The 19,539-nt window shown below is 51.3% G+C and overlaps 3 protein-coding genes across 3 annotated transcripts; all 3 read left to right on the plus strand.

Moving 5' to 3' along the window:
* The first annotated feature begins 1,301 nt into the window (after window positions 1-1,301).
* On the plus strand, window positions 1,302-6,464 carry LOC114807898 (protein S100-A7-like). Its single transcript, XM_029054713.2, has 3 exons — window positions 1,302-1,475; window positions 3,639-3,795; window positions 6,164-6,464. The coding sequence occupies exons 2-3, from the start codon at window positions 3,646-3,648 to the stop codon at window positions 6,341-6,343; spliced, it is 330 nt and encodes a 109-aa protein (XP_028910546.1). The 5' UTR covers window positions 1,302-1,475; window positions 3,639-3,645; the 3' UTR covers window positions 6,344-6,464.
* A 3,366-nt stretch (window positions 6,465-9,830) lies between these two features.
* On the plus strand, window positions 9,831-11,722 carry LOC114807897 (protein S100-A15A-like). The gene is made up of 3 exons (XM_029054711.2): window positions 9,831-9,985; window positions 11,055-11,224; window positions 11,353-11,722. Exons 1-3 carry the CDS (start codon window positions 9,925-9,927, stop codon window positions 11,527-11,529), a joined length of 408 nt encoding a protein of 135 aa, XP_028910544.1. The 5' UTR covers window positions 9,831-9,924; the 3' UTR covers window positions 11,530-11,722.
* Window positions 11,723-13,322: 1,600 nt separating this feature from the next.
* On the plus strand, window positions 13,323-14,880 carry LOC100093072 (protein S100-A8-like). Its single transcript, XM_029054716.2, has 3 exons — window positions 13,323-13,408; window positions 14,219-14,376; window positions 14,671-14,880. Exons 2-3 carry the CDS (start codon window positions 14,239-14,241, stop codon window positions 14,809-14,811), a joined length of 279 nt encoding a protein of 92 aa, XP_028910549.1. The 5' UTR covers window positions 13,323-13,408; window positions 14,219-14,238; the 3' UTR covers window positions 14,812-14,880.
* The last annotated feature ends 4,659 nt before the right edge of the window (window positions 14,881-19,539 follow it).

Raw genomic sequence — 19,539 nt, forward strand, 5'->3', positions numbered from 1 at the left:
GCCCTCTAAGGGTGAGGGGTCACCTCGGTGCATCCCCTTCTTCCGCCTCGCCAGGAAAGTGACTCAGTCCAGGAAAAAGGGGAGTGGGAGAGGGTGGGAGGGACTCAAAAACGCAGGAGAGACCGTGACGTGGACACTTTTTTTTTTGCAGAGGGGAGTGGGGGGCTATATTTGGGGCCTGGGAGACCTCCCCCACTTTCTCTTCTCTGAATAGACTCTGGATAGGAGGATTAAGACCGTGAGCCCCATGTAGGACATGGACAGTTTCCAACTTGATTAGCTTCTATCTACTCCAGCGCTTTGAACAGGGCTTGGCACATACGAGAAGCAGCGTGACTTAGTGGAAAGAGAACTGGCTCGGGAGTCAGAGGACGTGGGTTCTAATCCCGGCTCTGCCACTTGTCTGCTGGGTGACCTAGGGCAAGCCACTTAACTTCTCTGGGCCTCAGTTACTTCATCTGTAAAATAGGAATTAAGACTGTGAGCCCCATGTGGCTTACCTTGAATCTACCCCAAAGGTTAGAACAGTGTTTGGTACATAGAAAGCCCTTAACAAATATCATAATTATTATTAGTAGCATAGTGTCCGGCACATAGTAAGCGTGGCTTAGTGGAAGGAGTACGGACTTGGAGGTCAGAGGTCGTGGATTCTAATCCCAGCCCCGCCACTTATCAAGTGTGACTTCGCGTAAATCACTTAACTTCTCTGTGCCTCAATTACCTCACCTGTAAAATGGGGATTAAGACAATGAGCCCCACGTGGGACAACCTCATTACTCTGTATCTACCCCAGCGCTTAGAACAGTGCTTGACACATAGTAAGCGCTTAACAAATACCACAATGACTATTCTTATTACCACTGTAGTAAGCGCTTAACAAACACCATTTTAAAAAAATACCTCACACACAAAGGAACATCAGGAGGGCTTTGTGATTAGACTCTGGAGTGAAGCCCTTTGTTCGGAGATTCATTCATTCAATCCTATTTACTGAGCACTTACTGCGTGAAGAGCACTGTACTAAGCGCTGGGAAAGTGCAATTCAGCCACAAAGAGAGACAATGCCTGCCCACACCGGGCTCACAGTCTAGAAGGGGGGAGACAGACATCAAAGTAAGGCAGTAAACAGGAGACTGTTGGTGGTGAGGGTGGGGGGCGGTGAGAATGTACGATCTAATGCGGGGGGGGGGGGTCCCAAAGGAAGTGGGGCAGGGGGGTGAAGCTTTGGGTGGCACCGGCGAGGGGGCGGGGAAGGGGACGCGGACTCCAGGAAGGAGCCAAGAGAGGCAGGTTTTACACCGCCCAGGCCCGGATCATCGGGAAGCGAATTTCGACAGATGGGGCGCGCCCCAAACCCAGCCAGGAGAGCGCTATAAAGGGACCGCTCCACCCGGACCTCCTCATCCTCCATCTCTTCACCTGTGTGGGGCTCCAAATTTTCTCTTCTTTCTTCTCCAACTCTCCCGAGTCGTCCGGTAAGTCCATCTCCGCTCCGCCGTCCTCTCCGCCTCGCCCGGAAGGTGGGACGGTGGGAAAGAGAGGCTGGGGAGGAAATGACTTTGGCTCTGCAGCGAGAGGGGCTCGGGTTAGACTTGGCCCTCGGCTGGGCAAGGGCAAAACCCCTTCAGCGGGAGACGGAGGGAGTGCAAAGGAGGTAAAAGACCTCCTTTGGGCAAGTCATTTCACTTCTCTGGGTCTCAGTTACCCCATCTGTAAAATGGGGATTAAGACTGTGAGCCCCAAGTGGGACAACCTGATCACTTTGTATTATCCCCAGCGCTTAGAACAGTGTTTGGCACATAATAAGCGCTTAACAAATGCCATCATGATTATTAAAAGAGGCTTCCGACCACCGTGGGCGGGGATGCCGAGAAGATTTAGGCGCCTGCCTGCTCGTGGGCAGGGGGCTGGACCCGATGATTTATCTTCCGCCCCCCTCACCCTTCTGCTAGGGGTCTACTGGGACCGGGGATGGAGGTCGAGTTCACAGGTTTAAGTGGAGCGGGAGGGGAGATCCATCGGTGCTGTGTGATCTCGGCGCGATGGTCTGCGGTCTCTGAGCCTCGATCCCGAGGGACTGATTTCTCCCTCCCGCTGGGCGGTTCTCTGAGCCTCAGCGACCTCATCTATAAAATGGGGATTAAGACTGTGAGTCCCATTTGGGACAGGGACGGTGTTCAACCCGATTTACTTAATAATAATAATAATAATAATACTTATAATAAGAGTGGTATTTGTTAAGCGCTTATTATGTGCAAAGCATTGTTCTAAGCGCTGGGGGGATACAAGGTGATCAGGTCGTCCCACGTGGGCTCACAGTTTTCATCCCCATTTTACAAATGAGGTCACTGAGGCACAGAGAAGCGAAGTGACTTGCCCCAAGTCACACAGCTGGCAAGCGGCAGAGTCGGGATTAGAACCCACGACCTCTGACTCCCAAGCCCAGGCTCTTTCCACTGAGCCATGCTGCTTCTCTTGTATCTTATGTCTCTTCTCTCTTGTATTTACTTGAATCTACCCCAGCGTTTAGCACAGTACCCGGCCCAAAGTAAGCGCTTAACAAATAGCACAATTATTATTATAACGGATTGTGCGGGGTGAGAGGCAGTATGGGAGGAATGGTCCCCTCGGGAGATAGATACGCGGGGCGATGGAGGAGGGCGGGGGCGTCTCTTATCGGCTTCTTCCCAACCCCGCGGAGCGAGGTGCAGCGGCCGCCGAGAGGAAGAGTCTTCCCAACTCTGGAGTCCGCGGGGAGCTGGTGGGGGGGTCTCTTTCCCCCTCCCCCCTTAATAATAATAATAATAATGGTACGTGTTAAGCTCTTACTATGTGCCAAGCACTGTTCTAAGCGCTGGGGTAGATACAGGTAATGAGGTTGTCCCACGTGGGGCTCCCAGTCTTAATCCCCATTTTACAGATGAGAGAACTGAAGCACAGAGAAGTGAAGTGACTTGCCCAAGGTCACATAGCAGACAAGTGGGAAAGGCGAGATTAGAACCCACATCCTCGGACTCCCAAGCCCGCGCTCTTTCCACTAAGCAACGCTGTCACTTGTATGATGTGTGGCCCTGGGTAAATCACTTCCTTTCCCTGTGCCTCAGTTACCTCATCCGTAAAATGGGTGTTAAAACTGGGGGTCCCATGCGGGGACAGGAACCGTATCCAACCCAATTTGCTGATATCCACCCTAGCGTTTAGTACAGTGCCTGGTATATATGCGTCCTCTAGGCTGTAAACTTGTCGAGGGCAGGGAATGTATCTTTTTATTTTTGTAGTCGCTCAAGCGCTTAGTACAGTGCTCTGCACACATTGTACATATAGTTAACAAATACCACAACTAGTATTAATATTAGAGAAGCAGCGTGACTCAATGGAAAGAGCCCGGGCTTGGGAGTCAGAGGTCATGGGTTCTAATCCCAGCTCCACCACTTGTCAGATGTGTGATTTTGAGGATTAAGGGATTAAGACTGCGAGCCCCACGTGGGACAACCTGATTATCTTGGCTCTGCCCCAAAGCGCTTGGAAAATGCTTGCCACAGAGTAAGCGTTTAACAAATATCATCATCACCATCACCCAGCCCGTTCCCGGGAGCAGCCGGGTTGGCTCAGGGTAGCGACTCCTCTGTCTGTTGCAGATCCGAGATGTCGTGCACCGTCCTGGAGAAGGCCCTGGATGGTCTAGTGAAGAACTTCCACCAGTATTCCCGGTTGGACAAGGACAGTGACAGACTGAATAAGAGCGAATTCCTGGCCCTGATCAAGGAGAGCTACCCCAAGTTCCTGGAAGCCTGCGTGAGTTCGAATTCCAGGCCGGGTCGGGGCCTTTGGGGGGTGTTGGGCAAGGGAAAGGTGGGAGGCGGGGGTGGTTGAGAGTGAGGGGTGCGAGACAGAGAGGTGGAGGAGGGGAAGAGCCAGGGGGGTGAGTGCGGGGGGAGGCAGAGGAAAGGAGAAGAGAACAAGGAGTGAGAGATCAATTAATCAATGATATTTAGTGAGCGCTTACTGTTGTGAGAGCATGGTTTGAATATATGATATGTTAATATAATAACGTTGGTATTTGTTAAGCGCGTACTATGTGCCGAGCACTGTTCTAAGCACTAGGGTAGATACAGGGTAATCAGGTTGTCCCACGTGAGGTTCACAGTCTTAATCCCCATTTTACAGATGAGGTAACTGAGGCACCGAGAAGTCAAGTGATTTTGCCCAAAGTCACCCAGCTGACAGGTGGTGGGGCCGGGATTCAGCGTGCTCAGTGGAAAGAGCCCGGGCTTGGGAGGTCATGGGTTCGAATCCAGGCTCTGCCACTTGGCAGCTGTGTGACTGTGGGCAAGTCACTTAACTTTTCTATGCCTCAGTCACCTCATCTGTCAAATGGGGATTAAGATTGTGAGCCTCACGTGGGACAACCTGATGACCCTGTATCTACCCCAGCGCTTAGAACAGTGCTCTGCACATAGAAGCACTTAACAATAACCAATATTATTATTATTATTATTAGAACCCATGACCACTGATTCCTAAACCCCCGTCAAACGGCAGGGACTGTCTATCTGTTGCCGACTTGTTCATTCCAAGTGCTTAGTACAGTGCTCCGCACATAGTAAGCGCTCAATAAATACTATTGAATGAATGAACCTGTGTTCTTTCCACTGAGCCACGCTGCTTCTCTTTCTTGAGTAATCTGGGTAGGGTCCCATGTAGACCGCATTTGAACAATCCCATCTAGGTATGTTACGCTAGCGTAATGTAGCCTAAATCGGGATAATTTTCAAAACAGACTGTAAGCTCGTCCTCTAGGCTGTAAACTCTAGGCAGGGAGTATGTCTGTTTACTGTTGTACTCACCCAAGCTCTCGGTACAGTGCTCTGCACACAGTAAAGCCTCAGAAAATACTATTGAATGAAAACAGACTGTCCAAGAGTCTAGATAATCTGTGAAAATTTTAGCCTCCCCTTTGGATGATATGATAGTGTGCAGTCATTAGTCCCTTAACTTCTCCCAGCCTCAGTTTCCTCATCTGCAAAATGGGGATTAAATTCACATTCTCCTGCTCTGCACACAGTAAGCGCTCAATAAATACGATTGATTGAATGAATGTGAGCCCCATGGGAGACAGGGACTGTGTCCAACCTGATGAAGTTGAACCTACCCCAGCACTTAGTACAGTGCCGGCTACATAGTAAGGGCTTAAATCAGCATCACCACCACTATCACCACAGCATAGGGGCTAGAGCACGGGCCTGGAAGGTCATGGGTTCTAATTCCAGCCCTGCCACTTGTCTGCTGTGTGATCTTGGGCAAATCACTTTCCTTCTCTGCGCTTCAGTTCCCTCATCTGTGAAATGAGGATTGAGATGTTGAGCCCCACATGGAACAGGGACTTTGTCCAATCTGATTTGCTTGTATCCACCCCAGGGCTTAGTACAGTTCCTGGAACATAGTATGTGCTTAACCAATACTCCAATTATTACTATTATTATTATTACCAGTACTATTATTCACTAGCGCAGACAAATGGAAGGGAACAGAGTTTCTTCTCTATGGTCCTCTCGCTCACCGTCTCTCCCTACACGACAGGAGGAGACAATTTAGATCTCCCCCACCCATAAAATCAAGGCAAAATGGTGAGGGGAGAGAAATAATAATAATTATGGTACTTGTTTAGCACTTACTGTGTGCCAGGCATTGAGTGTTTCTCTCCTCACGGGCTTGGGAGTCAGAGGACATGAGTTCTAATCCTGGCTCCACTACTTGTCTCCTGTGTGACCTTGGGCAAGCCACTTAACTTCTCTGTGCCTCAGTTCCTTCATCTGTAAAATGGGGAAGAATACTAAACTCTACGTGGGATAACCTGCCGGCCTTCAGCGTTTTGAAGAGTGCTTGGCACATAAACACCTAAATACTATTATTACTGGGCAAGTCACTTACCTTCTCTGTGCCTCGGTTACCTCATCTGTAAAATGGGGATTAAATCCATGAGCCCCACGTGGGACAACCTGATTACCCTGTATCTACCCCAGCACTTAGAACAGTGCTTGGCACATAGTAAGCGCTTAAATGCTATTATTATTATTTTCCACGGACCCTCCCCCCCCCCCCCTGATTTGAGGGTGTTCATCCCCCTTTCCCCCCGTCCCTCACTCTCTCTGTGCCCTCATAGAATCGGAATAATCCGGGTTCCCTGGATAAGATGTTCAGTGACAACGACAAGGACCATGACGGCGCAGTGAACTTCATGGAGTTCGCCGGGATGCTGGGCGTGTTGGCCAACGATTATCACAACCAATACCACGGCAACCCGCGCTGCGGCAACAAGCCATGCGACGATAAGCGGAAATGAGCCGGGGGGGTGGTCGAGGGCATCTCGCTTCCCCGGGGCCCCCTCCCCAACACCCCATCGTCTCCCTACTGCGCGATTGGTGCCGGATGGAAATAAAGGATCATGTTCAACGCGCTCACAAGTCTGGAGTCCTGTCTCCCCGAGGGAGGATGTGCTGGGGGCGAAGGGGGAAGAAGACAGGGCACACACAAACACACATATACACACACACAACAACAACCGTGCTGAAGAAAGAGGAAGAGACTCGATTCTGGCCTAGGGGTCTCTCACATTGGGTGGAGGAGACAGGACACACACACACTACGCCGAAGAAATAATAATAATAATGATTACGGTAGTTGTTAAGCGCTTACTATGTGCCAAGCACTGTTCTAAGCGCTGGAGTAGGTATAAGGTAATAATAATAATGTTGGTATTTGTTAAGCGCTTACTATGTGCAGAGCACTGTTCTAAGCGCTGGGGTAGACACAGGGGAATCAGGTTGTCCCACGTGGGGCTCACAGTCTTCATCCCCCTTTTACAGATGAGGTAACTGAGGCACAGAGAAGTGAAGTGACTTGCCCACGGTCACACAGCTGACAAGTGGCAGAGCCGGGATTCGAACCCATGACCTCTGACTCCAGAGCCCGGGCTCTTGCCACTGTAAGGTAATCAGGTGTCCCATGTGGGGCTCACAGTCTTAATCCCTATATTATTTTTATTGTATTTGTTGAGAGCTTATTATGTGCCAAGCACTGTTCTAAGCACTGAATAGATACAAGCTAATCAGGTGGTCCCATATGGGGCTCCCAGTCTTAATCCCCATATTATTATTATTATTGTATTTGGTAAGCACCTATCACGTGACAAGCACTGCTGTAAGCACTGGGCTAGATACAAGATAATCAGGTTGCCCCACATAGGGCTCGTAGTCTTACTCCCCATTTTGCAGATGAGGGAAATGAGGCACAGAGAATAATAATAATAATGTTGGTATTTGTTAAGCGCATACTATGTGCAGAGCACTGTTCTAAGCGCTGCGGTAGATACAGGGTACTCAGCTTGTCCCACGTGGGGCTCACAGTCTTAATCCCCATTTTCAGATGAGGTAACTGAGGCACAGAGAAGTTAAGTGACTTGCCCAAGGTCACACAGCAGACAAGTGGCAGAGCTAGGATTAGAATCCACGTTCTCTGACTCCCAACCCCAGGCTCTTTCCATTGAGTCACACTGCTTCTCTTGAGAGACAGGCACTCCTATCTGTAATCAGTCAATCAAAGGTATTTATTGAGTGCTTACTGTGTGCAGAGCACTGTATTAAGCACTTGGGAAAGTACAGTACCATAGAGTTGGTAGACACAATCTTTACCCGCAAGAAGCTTAAATTCTAGAGGGAGCTGACAGTGAATCATGTAACCTGAAGTCTCCCATGTGACTTTTCTGGGTCGTTTTCCACTCGGACATTTAGAGAAGCAGCGTTGCCTAGTGGGAAGTGCACGGACCTGGGAGTCAGAAGTTCTGGGTTCTAATCCCGACTCTGCTACGAGTCTGCTATGTGACCTTGGGCAAGATGCTAGGGTAAGAGAAGTGGCTCAGTGGAAAGAGCCCGGGCTTGGGAGTCAGAGGTCATGGGTTCGAATCCCGACTCTGCCACTTAGCTGTGTGACTGTGGGCAAGTCACTTAACTTCTCTGTGCCGCAGTTCCCTCTTCTGTAAAATGGGGATGAAGACTGTGAGCCGCACGTGGGGCAACCTGATTACCCCGTATCTACTCCAGCGCTTAGAACAGTGCTCTGCACACAGTAAGCACTTAACAAATGCCAACATTATTATTATTCTCTGTGCTTCAGTTCCGTCATCTGAAAAATAGGGATTAAGATTGTGAGCCCCATGTGGGAGAGAGACTGTGTCCAGCCCGATTATCTTGCATCTACCCCGGCGCTTAGTAGAGTGCCTGGCACATAGTAAGCGCTTAACAAAATATCATAAAAAATAAGAAAATCCCTGACTGCCTCTCCCTGACGTTGTCTCTTTGCGCCCCCTTGTGGAGCAATAATGTAGGCGACAGATGTCTTAATTTATCGTCTGGCTCCCCCTGCCGGCAATGTCTTTATAATAACATTAATTATTATTATTATTATTATTATTATTATTATTATTATTATTCAGTCAATCGTATTTATTGAGCACTTGCTGTGTGCAAAGCACTGTACTAAGCGCTTGGAAAGTACAATTCGGCAACACATAGAGACAATCCCCACCCAACAACGGGCTCACAGTCTAGACGAGGGGAGACAGACAACAAAACAAAACAACAGGCATCAAAAGCGTCAATATAAATAGAATTATAAATGCACATCATTAATAAAATGAATAGAATAATAAATATGTACATATCTAACCAAGTACTGCGGGGAGGGGAGGGGCGTAGAGCAGAGGGAGTCGGGGAGATGGGGAGGGGGAGCTGAGGAAAAGGGGGGGCTCAGTCTGGGAAGGCCTCCTGGAGGAGGTGAGCTTTCAGTAGGTCTTTGAAAGGGGGAAATGTGCTAGTTTGGCGGAAGTGAGGAAGGAGGGCATTTCAGGCCAGAGGTAGGACGTGGACCAGGGGTATTTGTTAAGCGCTTACCATGTACCACATACTGTTCTAAGCGCTGGGGTAGATACAAGGTAATCAGGTTGGACACAGTCCCTGGTCCCTCTTGGGTCTCCCAGTCTTAATCCCCATTTTACAGGTGAGGTAAATGAGGCACAGAGAAGTTAAGTGACTCACCCAAAGTCACAGCTGATTAGTGGCAGAGCTGGGATTAGAACCCATGACCTCTGACTCCCAAACCCGTGCTCTTGCCACTAAGCCACACTGCTTCTCTAATCTTTATCCCAGGCTAACTCTGGCCCAGCTCCAGCCTAATCCTGATGAGGAGGAAAAATAATAATAACGATAAATAATAGTTTCAACAACAATAACAATAATATGTGTTAAGTGTTTACTATGTGCCAAGGACTGTACTAAGCGCTGGGGTAGATAGAAGATAACCAGGTTGGATCCCCGTCCCATATAGGGCTCAAATCCCCATTTTATGGATGAGCAAACAAGAGGCACAAGGAGGGTAGTCCAAGTGGAGGGGGGTGGGGGACCGGTCCAGACGAGGGGGTAGGTTGGGTGGAAGCAGACCACCCAGGTCTGGCAGCTCCTCCACCACTGACCACACCTCATCCGGGTCCTCTCGGGGTCAGCCACACCAGCTTGCCTAGACCCGATCGTCCTGTAACAGAACCATGGTAGGTAGGTTGATGTGGGAAGGGAATCTATCCACAACCAGCTCATCCCTCCCCTCCCTTTTATACTGATGTGAAGCTGTTTTCCACCAAGTACCTGTCAGCCCCGAGGCAGGTGGATGGACCGGTTGACCTCTTAGCTGACATACATCTCTGAGGTGACTTGGTCCACCCCCGCCTCTTCACCCTCCCACCCACGGAATCCTACCGCGACGTCACTGCAGTGTGTGATTAAACTGGAACTGGAGGAAGTCACTAATTACGCATCTCCCTGATGGGACCAGGTAAATAGCCACTGGTGAGGACTACCAGGACGACAGGGAGCCATGGCGGCTGGAGGAGGCCCCAAGACAGTGGAAGGGGAACCCGAGGTCTCTGAGAGACCCTGTGAGTCTGCTTTGGAGCCAGCTGGTGCGGTTGGGGGGTGTGGTCTTGGAGATCCCTGGGAGGGGCAGGTGGTGGGTGGGGCAGGCAGCATCTCCTCCGGTGAAGGATTGAGATCCGGGAGTTCAAAGTGTGCCGGTTGTTCTGGAATAATCTGGGTCGTTAGGCTGTATAGACACCACCTGGGGGGCAGGGGGGTGGTTTGTGTGTGTGTGTGTGTGTCTGTGCGCTGCCTGAGGGATGTAGGGATGGGGTGGAGAGTGTCCTAAGAGTTGAACCGGATCTCTGCTTCCCTTCCAAACTTCTCCTCCAAATCCATCTCCTCTAGGAAGCCCGACTGGGTTAATCCCTCCCACTGAAAGGGAGGAATCCACCTTCTCCTTCCTCTGTCCCTCCCCCAGCACCCAGTTCAGTGTGTGTGTGTTTGTCTATGTGCTGCCTGAGAGGTGCAGGGATGGGGTGGAGAGTGTCCTAAGAGTCGAACCGGATCTCTGCCTCCCTTCAAAACTCCTCCTCCAAATCCATCTCCTCTAGGAAGCCCGCCTGGGTTAATCCCTCCCGGCTCCTCCTCTTCCCTGTCCCTCCCACTGAAAGGGAGGAATCCGCCTCTCCTTCCTCTGTCCCTTCCCGAGCACCCAGTTCAGTGTGTATGTGTGTCCTACCTCTCCCCTCACCCCGCAACTCTCCCATCTGATTCAGGATGGGTCTGGTGGGAGCTGGGCCTCTGTCAGTCAATCGTATTTGTTGAGCACTTAGAGTGCAGAGCACCATAGTAAGCGCTTGGGAGAGAACACTAGAACCATAATCACTTGTCAGCTGTGTGACTGTGGGCAAGTCACTTAACTTCTCTGTGACTCAATTCCCTCCTCTGTAAAATGGGGGTGAAGATGTGAGCCTCACGTGGGACAACCTGATGACCCTGTATCTCCCCCAGCACTTAGAACATTGCTCTGCACATAGTAAGCGCTTAACAAATACCAACATTATTATTATTATTAGAGACATCCCCTGCCCACAACGAGCTGACAGTCTAGAAAGTGGGGGGGTCTGACTCTCATCATCCCCCTCCCAGCCCCGCGACCTCTCGGAGCCACGGCGGACACCCCGGTGGAGGAGTCCATATTCCACATCATCCGCTGTTATCACCACTACGCGGCCCGCGAGGGGGACGTGGAGACCCTGACCCTGCAGGAGCTCACAGACCTGCTCACCGACAACGTCCCTCAGTTCTTCACCAACCTGGTGAGCGAGGCCTCCATCCCCCCCCCCCCGGTGGGTGGACTTGGGGGGGGCCGCCCCTGCCTCGTGTCTGTGCTAGGCCCGACGACCCGTCCTCGACCCCCAAATCTCTCGCCCCTTCTCCCCTCCAGGGCCGTAGCGACCCCTGCTATATCGGGGAGCTCTTCAAGGTCGCCGACAGGAACAAAGACAACCAGATCTCCTTCGACGAGTTCTTGTATATCGTGGGCAAGCTGGTCCAAGACTACCACCTGCGCTACCACCGTCAGCTGTGCGCTGGATCCCAGCCCGCCCCCAGCCTCTACTGAGGCTGGGCCTACCCACCCCACACACCAGCGCCTCCCTGCCGGCAGGTCTGGAAAGAGGGGCGCCTCCCTCCCCCGCCACCAGGGGGCGCCGCGCCTCCTACCCCAACACCAGGGGTCGCCGCGGCCTAAATTGGGGTTCGGGGCGAGCGGAGCGGATCTCGGGAGTAAGGGGTCCGTGGACATTAAAAATTTAGTTGGATGAAATCACCGGTTCTGTTGGCTTCTCTTCGAGGGCATGGATGGGGTCTATCGGCTTTATTGCCCTTTCTCGAGCGCTTATTACAGTGCTGCGCACACAATAAGGGCTCGGTCAGTAGCGTTTATTAATTGGAGGGGTGCTGGGGAGAGACGGTCGGGGGAAAAAGGGAGTGGAGGAGTCCTCTGAGGGGGGAGGAGGAGGATGAGAGCAATGGATACAGCTGCAGTGGATGAAACACGGGCCTGGGAGTCAGAAGGCCGTGGTTTCTAATCCTGACTCTGCCACTTATCTGCTGGGTGACCGTGGGCAAGTAATAATAATAATAATGATAGTGTTGGTATTTGTTAAACACTTACTATGTGCAGAGCACTGTTCTAAGTGCTGGGGTAGATACAGGGTAATCAGGTTGTCCCACGGGAGGCTCACAGTTCATCCCCATTTTACAGATGAGGTAACTGAAGCACAGAGAAGTGAAGTGACTTGCCCACAGTCACTCAGCTGCCAAGTGGCAGAGCTGGGATTCGAGCCCATGACCTCTGACTCCCAAGCCTGGGCTCTTTCCAGTGGGCCACACTGCATCGTTTCACTTCTCTAGGCCTCAGTTCTCTCATCTGTAAAATGGAGGTGAAGACTGGGAGCCCTACATGGGACAGGGACTGAGTCCAACTTGATTAATTTGTCTCTACCCCAGCGCTTTGAACAGTGCTCGGTACATCGTAAGCGCTTAAGTACCATAATTATTATAATGTGGGACGGGGACTATGTCCAACTCGATTTGCTCGTACCCACTACAGTGCTTGGCACGTAGTTAGTGTTTAACAAATACCACAGTGATGATTATTAGAGCTAGAGGGTGGAGGTGGGGGGCGGTTGACGGGGAGGGGGGGCGGTGGGAAAGATGAAAATCGGGGTATCCTGGCTGCCGTAAACCCTGTAATTAGGAGGCGCTGGCCGGAGGGTGTCGGGGTGTCGGCGCCGGGTGGAATTGTGGGGTATGGGGAGCAAACCCAGGACACCCTCCCCCATCCCACCCTAGGGTGGGGGTTCTGGGCTGGGAGGAACCTGATGGGGGGAGGGGGATGGGGTTTATAGGGTGGCCGCGGGAAAGAGGGGAAAGGGAGGAAGTGACCGGTCCACCTCCTCTTCTTGCCCCACACCAGGCTCAGTGACACCTCCTTCCCGGTAGTCACCCCACCGGAATTCCTGCTTGGGAGGGGCCTGAGTAGGGGTGGGGAGGGGTCATCTTCATTTCACCCAGGCCCAGCCTCTGTGCACCCCTTCCATCCTCCACAGTCCACATCAGTGGGGTGGACTGTTGCTGGGGGCGAGTGGGGTGAGTTTCTGCCCTGGTTAGGGACCTAGAATGGTCCCTGCTCTCGGGGAGAACCCGGTCTAATTTGGGGGGGGGGTAGTCCAGGTAAGCTCCCTGGAGGGGGAGGAGAAAGGGGAGAGTCGTTGCGCCCCCTCAGTCCTCTGCACTCCCCCGCCGCCCAGTTACCTCACCCCTTAAGCAATGGCGAGCCGCTTTGGCAATGACCAAGGGGTCCTGGTGATGGGGGTGGGGTCAAGGATTCAGCCCCCACCCCAAGCATTTCCAAACCCAGAGCGGTCCCTATAAGAACCTCCCCCAGCCCCGACGGCCCCCAACCCCATTCATCAGTTCCTCGTGCAGTGAAGTGGGTGAGTGTCAGTCTAATCTCCTTGGACGGGTGGGGAGGGAAGGGGTCGTCGTCAAATCTAGGACCACCCCAGAGAGATCCCCCGGGAAGGGGTCTCTCTGTCCTCACAGACCCCCATCCTGTGCAGGTAGAAGGGTCTTGTCCAGTCCCCTGCCTCCGGATCCCAGGATCCCGATTTCTCAGGGGTTTTGGGGGCGAGGGAGTGGAGGGGAAGAGAAACATTTTAATTTTGAATTAACCGTTGGGTTTGTTAGTGTAGACCCTATCTGGATCGATGCAGGCTAAAGCCTTCTGGCTCAGGGAATAGAACCGGGGCCTGGGACTCAGAAGGTTCTGGGTTCTAATCCCAGCTCTACCACATATCTGCTGTGTGACCTTGGGCAATTCACTTCACTTCTCTGGGCCTCAGTTCCCTCATCTGTCAAGTGGGGAGTAAAAGTGTGAGCTGCATGTGAGACAGGGACTGTGTTCAACCTGGTTACCTTGTATCTACCCCAGCACTTAGAATAGTGCTTGGCACATAGTAAGCGCTTAACAAATACCACCATTATTATTATGTTTAGAAACGAGGGGGTTGGTTTATTTCCCTAGATTCGGCTGTGGCGTCAGTGTCCACAGGGGTCCAACTTTGGGATGCATCTGGGGATCACCCCAGGACTCTGACCACCCCCTTCAAGCCCCTCTTCCCTCCCCCCTACCCCCCACCAGCCTTGTGGGAATTTTGTCCTCCTCCACAGCCTTTCATATTTCTCCTTCGGCGGCGTCCCTCCCCCCAGTTCCAAACGACCCCCTAACCCTGGTTTCTCTGCAGGTGGGCACTGAGGCAGAGGGATGACGGTGCTGGAGAAGTCCATCGACTCGCTAATCGATGTTTTCCATAAATACTCGTTGGTCGCGGGCCATTACCACTCCATCTCCAAGGGGGACTTGAAGAACCTGATGGAGAAGGAGCTGACCACTTTCCTCAAGGTTGGTCAGGGGTCACGGTGGGGGTTGGATCCAGGGTGAGAGGTGGGTTATCTGGGGGGGGGGGTCACAGGTGGATGGAATCAGGACCCCCTCTCTCCCTGCCAACCCTCTAGACTATAAATTCACTGTGGGCAGGGAATGTTTCCGTTTATTGTGGTATTGTACTCTCCTAAGCGCCTAGCACAGTGCTCTACACACAGAGAGTGCTCAATAAATAGGAGTGAACCACGCGGGAAGCCCTCGTGCACTCCCATGGCGGTGGAAGTGAGCGCGATGTCCCTCTTCCCACTGCAGAGCCAGAAGGACCCGCTCACGGTGGACACCCTGTTCAAGGAGCTCGACTCTAACAAGGATCAGCAGATCAACTTCGAGGAGTTCATGGTGCTGGTCACCCGCGTGGGCGTGGCCTGCCATGAGGAAATCCACAAGGAGTAGGGCCCGCGGGGAGGGACGAGGTGGCGATCCGGACCAGGGTTGCTGCACCAATAAAATTTTCCCCTCCGAGTTCTGGGGTCTGGATTTCCTTTCCCAGGGTAGACCCTAGGGCAGTTTGGAGGACTTTGTGTGTATGTGTGTGTATGCGTGTGCACCCCCTAGGACCGCTCCCCCCTCCTCAAATCCCCCTGCCTTTAATTCCTTCCCCCACCCTCAATTTATTTAATAATTCATTGCACTTGTAAGTACTTACTATGTGCCAAGCACTGTTCTAAGCACTGGGATAGGTACAGGTTACTTAGATTGATTGTTTCAGTGTCCGTCCCCTCCACTAGACTGTAAACTCCTCCAGGGCAGGGATCCTGGCTACCATCTAGTCCTTCCCAAAGTATTTAGTGCTCTGCACACAGCTGGTGTTCAATAAATATGATTGATTGATGGATTAATTCAGAGTCCACTGATGACCCTGGAGCTGGCAGGGTCCCACACGATCTGGTCCTGGCTCTGACCCCGAGGCTGCTGGGTGACCTAGGACAAGCCACTTAACCTCTGGGTCTCAGTTTTCCCAGCTGTACGATGGGGACGACAGACAGTGTGGTCTAGTGGATAGACCACGGGTCTGGGAGGCAGAGTCTAATCCCGGCTCCACCTCTTGTCTGTTGTGTGACCTTGGGCAAGTCACTTAATTTCTCCGGGTCTCATTTCCCTCATCTATAAAATGGGGGTTAAGACTATGAGCCCCTTGTGGAACAGGGACTGTGTCTGACCCAAATACCTTGTATCTACCCCAGCGCTTAGGTCAGTGCTTAACAAACATCACTATTATTATTATTATTATCCCCGGGCAGGGCATCAGGATCCCTGAGTTCCAAACCTGCCTCTGCATCTGGTCAGCTGTGTGACCTCAAGCAAATCTCTTGACCTCTCTGTGTTCCAGTTTCCCAATCTGTACAAGGCAAACAACAGACAACAAGGCCCAGAGTAATGAGTCCAGGGCTGGGAGTCAAGATCTGGGTTCCAAACCTGGCTCTGTATCTGGTCTGCTATGGGATCTCAGGCAGGTACTCAGTTTCCCCCTCTCTAAAGCAGGGATAGGACACCCGCTCTCCCTCCCAGGCATGTCGTGAGGATAACTCAAGGTATTGTGATTTGATCCAGGAGTACCTCAATCAATCAATCATATTCATTGAACACTTACTGTGTGCAGAGCACTGGGCTAAGTGCTCCGGAGAATACAATATAACAGGGTCAGTAGCCCATTTCTCTGTTCGCAGTGAGCTGACAGTCTACCTGGCCTCGAAGAGTCCAGATCACCTACCCACCCTGCTCACCGGCTTCTGGAACAGCCGAAGGGTGAGGGGGCGGGAGCTAGGGGTGGGTGGAAGAAGTCAGGGCGTGGGGCTGGACGGAGGGGTTGGTGTTGACTGCCCCGAAAGACAAGCAGCATACAGACTCTGGGGCTGGGAGTCAGGGGACCTGGGTTCTAATCCCAGCTCTGCCATTTTATTGCTGTATTGTACTTTCCAAGCACTTATAACAGTGCTCTGCACACAGTAAGCACTCAATAAATACGATTGAATGAATTTGACTGCTGTGTGACCTGGGCAAATCACTTCCCTTCTCTGCACCTCAGTTTCCTCACCTGTAAAATGGGGATCAAGTACTTGTTTTCCCTTCCCCCTTAAAATGTGAGCCCCAAGTAGGCCAGGGATTTTGTTCAACCTGATTAGCTCCTTGAAGGCAGGGATTGTGTCTGACAACTATTGTATCATACTCTCCCAAGCATGTAGTACAGTGCTCTGCACAGAGTAAGCGCTCAATAAGGAGTATTAATTGTTTGGTATCTACCCCAGCACTCAGTACAGTGCTTGGCACATAGTAAGCACTTTAGAAGCAGTAGAAGCAGTGTGGTCTAGTGGATAGAGCACGGGCCTGGGCATCAGAAGGACCTGGACACTTGTCCGCTTTGCCACTTGTCTGCTATGTGACTTTGAGCAAGTCACTTTACTTCTCCATTCTTCAGTTACCCCATTTGTAAAATGGAGATTGATACTGTGAGTTCCATATGGGACATGAACTGCCTCCAACCTGATTAGCTTGTAATTACCCCACTGCTTAGTTCAGTGCCTGGAACATAATGAGCACTTAACAAATACCATAAACACTCAAAAAATACCACAATTTATATTATTTCCTCACTCTTGCCACCATGAGACCTAGCCACTGCCACTCAGTGTGAACCAAATGTGGGACAGGGACTGTGTCCAACCTGATTTTTTTTCTTTAATGGTATTTGTTACGAGCTTACTATGTGTCAGGCACTGTGCTAAGCGCTGCGGACAGATACAAGCTTATAATCATGTTGGTATTTGTTAAGCGCTTACTATGTGCAGAGCACTGTTCTAAGCGCTGGGGTAGATACAGGGTAATCAGGTTGTCCCACGTGAGGCTCACAGTTAATCCCCATTTTACAGATGAGGTAACTGAGGCACAGAGAAGTTAAGTGACTTGCCCAAAGTCACACAGCTGCCAAGTGGCAGAGCCAGGAATCGAACCCCTGACCTCGGACTTCGAAGTCCAGGCTCTTTCCACCGAGCCACGCTGCTTCTCTAATCAGGTTGGACACAGTCCCTGTCCCACATGTAACTCCCGGTATTAATCTCCCTTTTACAAATGAGGGAATTGAGGCACAGAGAAGTGAGGTGACTTGCCCAAGATCACATAGCAGACAAGTGGCGAATCGGGGATTAGAACTCAGACCCTTCTGACTCCCAGGCCCGGGGTCTAGCCACTAGGTCCCACTGCTTTTCCGGATGATCTCGTATCAACCCCAGCGCTTAGTACAGGGCTCAACACACAGCAGGTGCTTAACAAATATCGACAACAGATTTCCCCTTGATGACCGGTCTGGGGCTTGACCAGTACCAGAATGGCACCAGCTCTTCCTCCCAGCAACCTCAGAAAGAGGAAGGGGCCCGTTGGGCAAGGAGGCTTGCATCTGGGGGTGGTTTGGCAATAGCTGGGCTAATCCCAGGGCCTACTGATGGTGGAGTGGGGGTGGGCGACCTGGACCCCCTGCCCCCTCCCTCGAGCAGAAGAGAACCTCAAATTCCACCTGGCCACTACTTAGTTCTGTGGAAATCAGCAGCTATGGTAGAGCTCAGGCGTGGGAATCAGGAAACCTGACATCTAATCCCTGCTCTGGCAACTTGCCTGCTGAGTGACTTTGGGCAAGTCACTTAACTTGGGCAAGCCACTTAGAGCATATTTGTAATTTATTTATATAGCCTTTATTTCTATTAATGTCTGCCTCCCCCTCTAGACTTTCCGACGGGCAGGGAATGTATCTGCCAACTCTGTCGGACTGTACTGTCCCAAATGCTTAGTACAGTGCTCTGACCCTAAAAGTGTTCAATAAATACGATTGATTGAGGGACAGGAATGTGGGTCATTCAGTTTGCCTTTTAGAAATCGGACAGCAAGAGGATACTGCATTCTCCCCACCTTGTATTCCTGAATCACTTTCATTCAGTAGTATTCACTCTGAACAGACTTTGTGCAGGACACTGTCCTGAACATCTGTGGGTGAGGCACTGTACTGGGCACCTACAATGTGCCTGATGTTGCACTAGGTGCTTGCTCTGTGCAGAGTACTGTACCACCTGACTGACAGGTTTATCTTGGTGAGACCAAACCCTAGGTTTAGTTCTGGATTAGCCTGGAACTCCTCTGTGCCACTTTAAGCCACCCAACGTTAAATCCTGCCAGTTTTTCCTCCATGAAGGTGTTTCCCAGATCCACCCCTTCCTCTCCACCCTGGTGGTCACCACTCCAACCCTAGTGGATAGTGCGTGGGCCTGGGTTCTATTCCCAGCTCCATCACTTGTCTGCCCTATGACCTTGGGTAAGTCACTTCACTCCTCTGGGCCTCAGTTACCCCATCTATAAAATGAGGATTGAGACCATAAACCCCATTTAGGACAGGGACTGTGTCCATCCCGATTTGCTGTAACCACCCCAGCGCTTAGTACAGGGCCTGGCACATAGTAAGTGCTTAACAAATCCCAGTTATCATTATTATTATAATTATTGTTGTTCTGTCACATCCCTGCCAAATCACTGCAGCTCAGAAGCAGCCTCCACCCTGGTCTCCCTGCCTCCGCCCTCTCCCCTCTCTAATCTCCCCTATTCTCTTCTGTGTCTCATTTATTTATGATCCTGATTAAGCACATAGAGCATGCCAAGTACTAAGGTGGAGCCAGGATCAACAAGTCAGGCACAGTTCCTGACCCACAGTCTAAGGCAGAGGAAGAGCTGGGATCTTCTTCCCATTTCAAAGAGGGGGAAACTGAGGCCCGGAGAAGTTAAGTGAGTTTCCTGAGGAGCCAAATCAGGCATGGGAAAGAGCGCATCTTTTGGGTCACAGACTCATACTCTTTTCACCAGGCCAGATTTCCCTACTATTACTACTAACTGTGGTATTTGTCAAGTGCTTACTGTGTGCCAAGCACTGCTCTAAGCACCAGGATCGATAATAATGATGGTATTTGTTAAGTGCTTACTAGGTACCAGGCACCATCTAAGCACTGAGGTAGATACAAGCAAAACGAGTTGGTCACAGTCCCTGTCCCATGTGGGGCTCACAATCTCAATCCCTAATTTACAGATGAAGGAATTGAGGCCCAGAGATGTGAAGTGCCTTGCCCAGTGTCACACAGCAGTCAAGTG

The sequence above is a fragment of the Ornithorhynchus anatinus genome, chromosome X5 (genome assembly GCF_004115215.2).
Source record: "Ornithorhynchus anatinus isolate Pmale09 chromosome X5, mOrnAna1.pri.v4, whole genome shotgun sequence".
Lineage (NCBI taxonomy): Eukaryota > Metazoa > Chordata > Mammalia > Monotremata > Ornithorhynchidae > Ornithorhynchus > Ornithorhynchus anatinus.

Bases quoted from the DNA above. Each gene is read 5' to 3' on its own strand.
- LOC114807898 (XM_029054713.2), top strand. From the start codon at position 3,646: ATGTCGTGCACCGTCCTGGAGAAGGCCCTGGATGGTCTAGTGAAGAAC. The intron at 3,796-6,163 runs GTGAGTTCGAAT...GTGCCCTCATAG, and splicing joins CCAAGTTCCTGGAAGCCTGC to AATCGGAATAATCCGGGTTC.
- LOC114807897 (XM_029054711.2), top strand. From the start codon at position 9,925: ATGGCGGCTGGAGGAGGCCCCAAGACAGTGGAAGGGGAACCCGAGGTC. The intron at 9,986-11,054 runs GTGAGTCTGCTT...TCCCCCTCCCAG, and splicing joins CGAGGTCTCTGAGAGACCCT to CCCCGCGACCTCTCGGAGCC. The intron at 11,225-11,352 runs GTGAGCGAGGCC...TCTCCCCTCCAG, and splicing joins CTCAGTTCTTCACCAACCTG to GGCCGTAGCGACCCCTGCTA.
- LOC100093072 (XM_029054716.2), top strand. From the start codon at position 14,239: ATGACGGTGCTGGAGAAGTCCATCGACTCGCTAATCGATGTTTTCCAT. The intron at 14,377-14,670 runs GTTGGTCAGGGG...TTCCCACTGCAG, and splicing joins AGCTGACCACTTTCCTCAAG to AGCCAGAAGGACCCGCTCAC.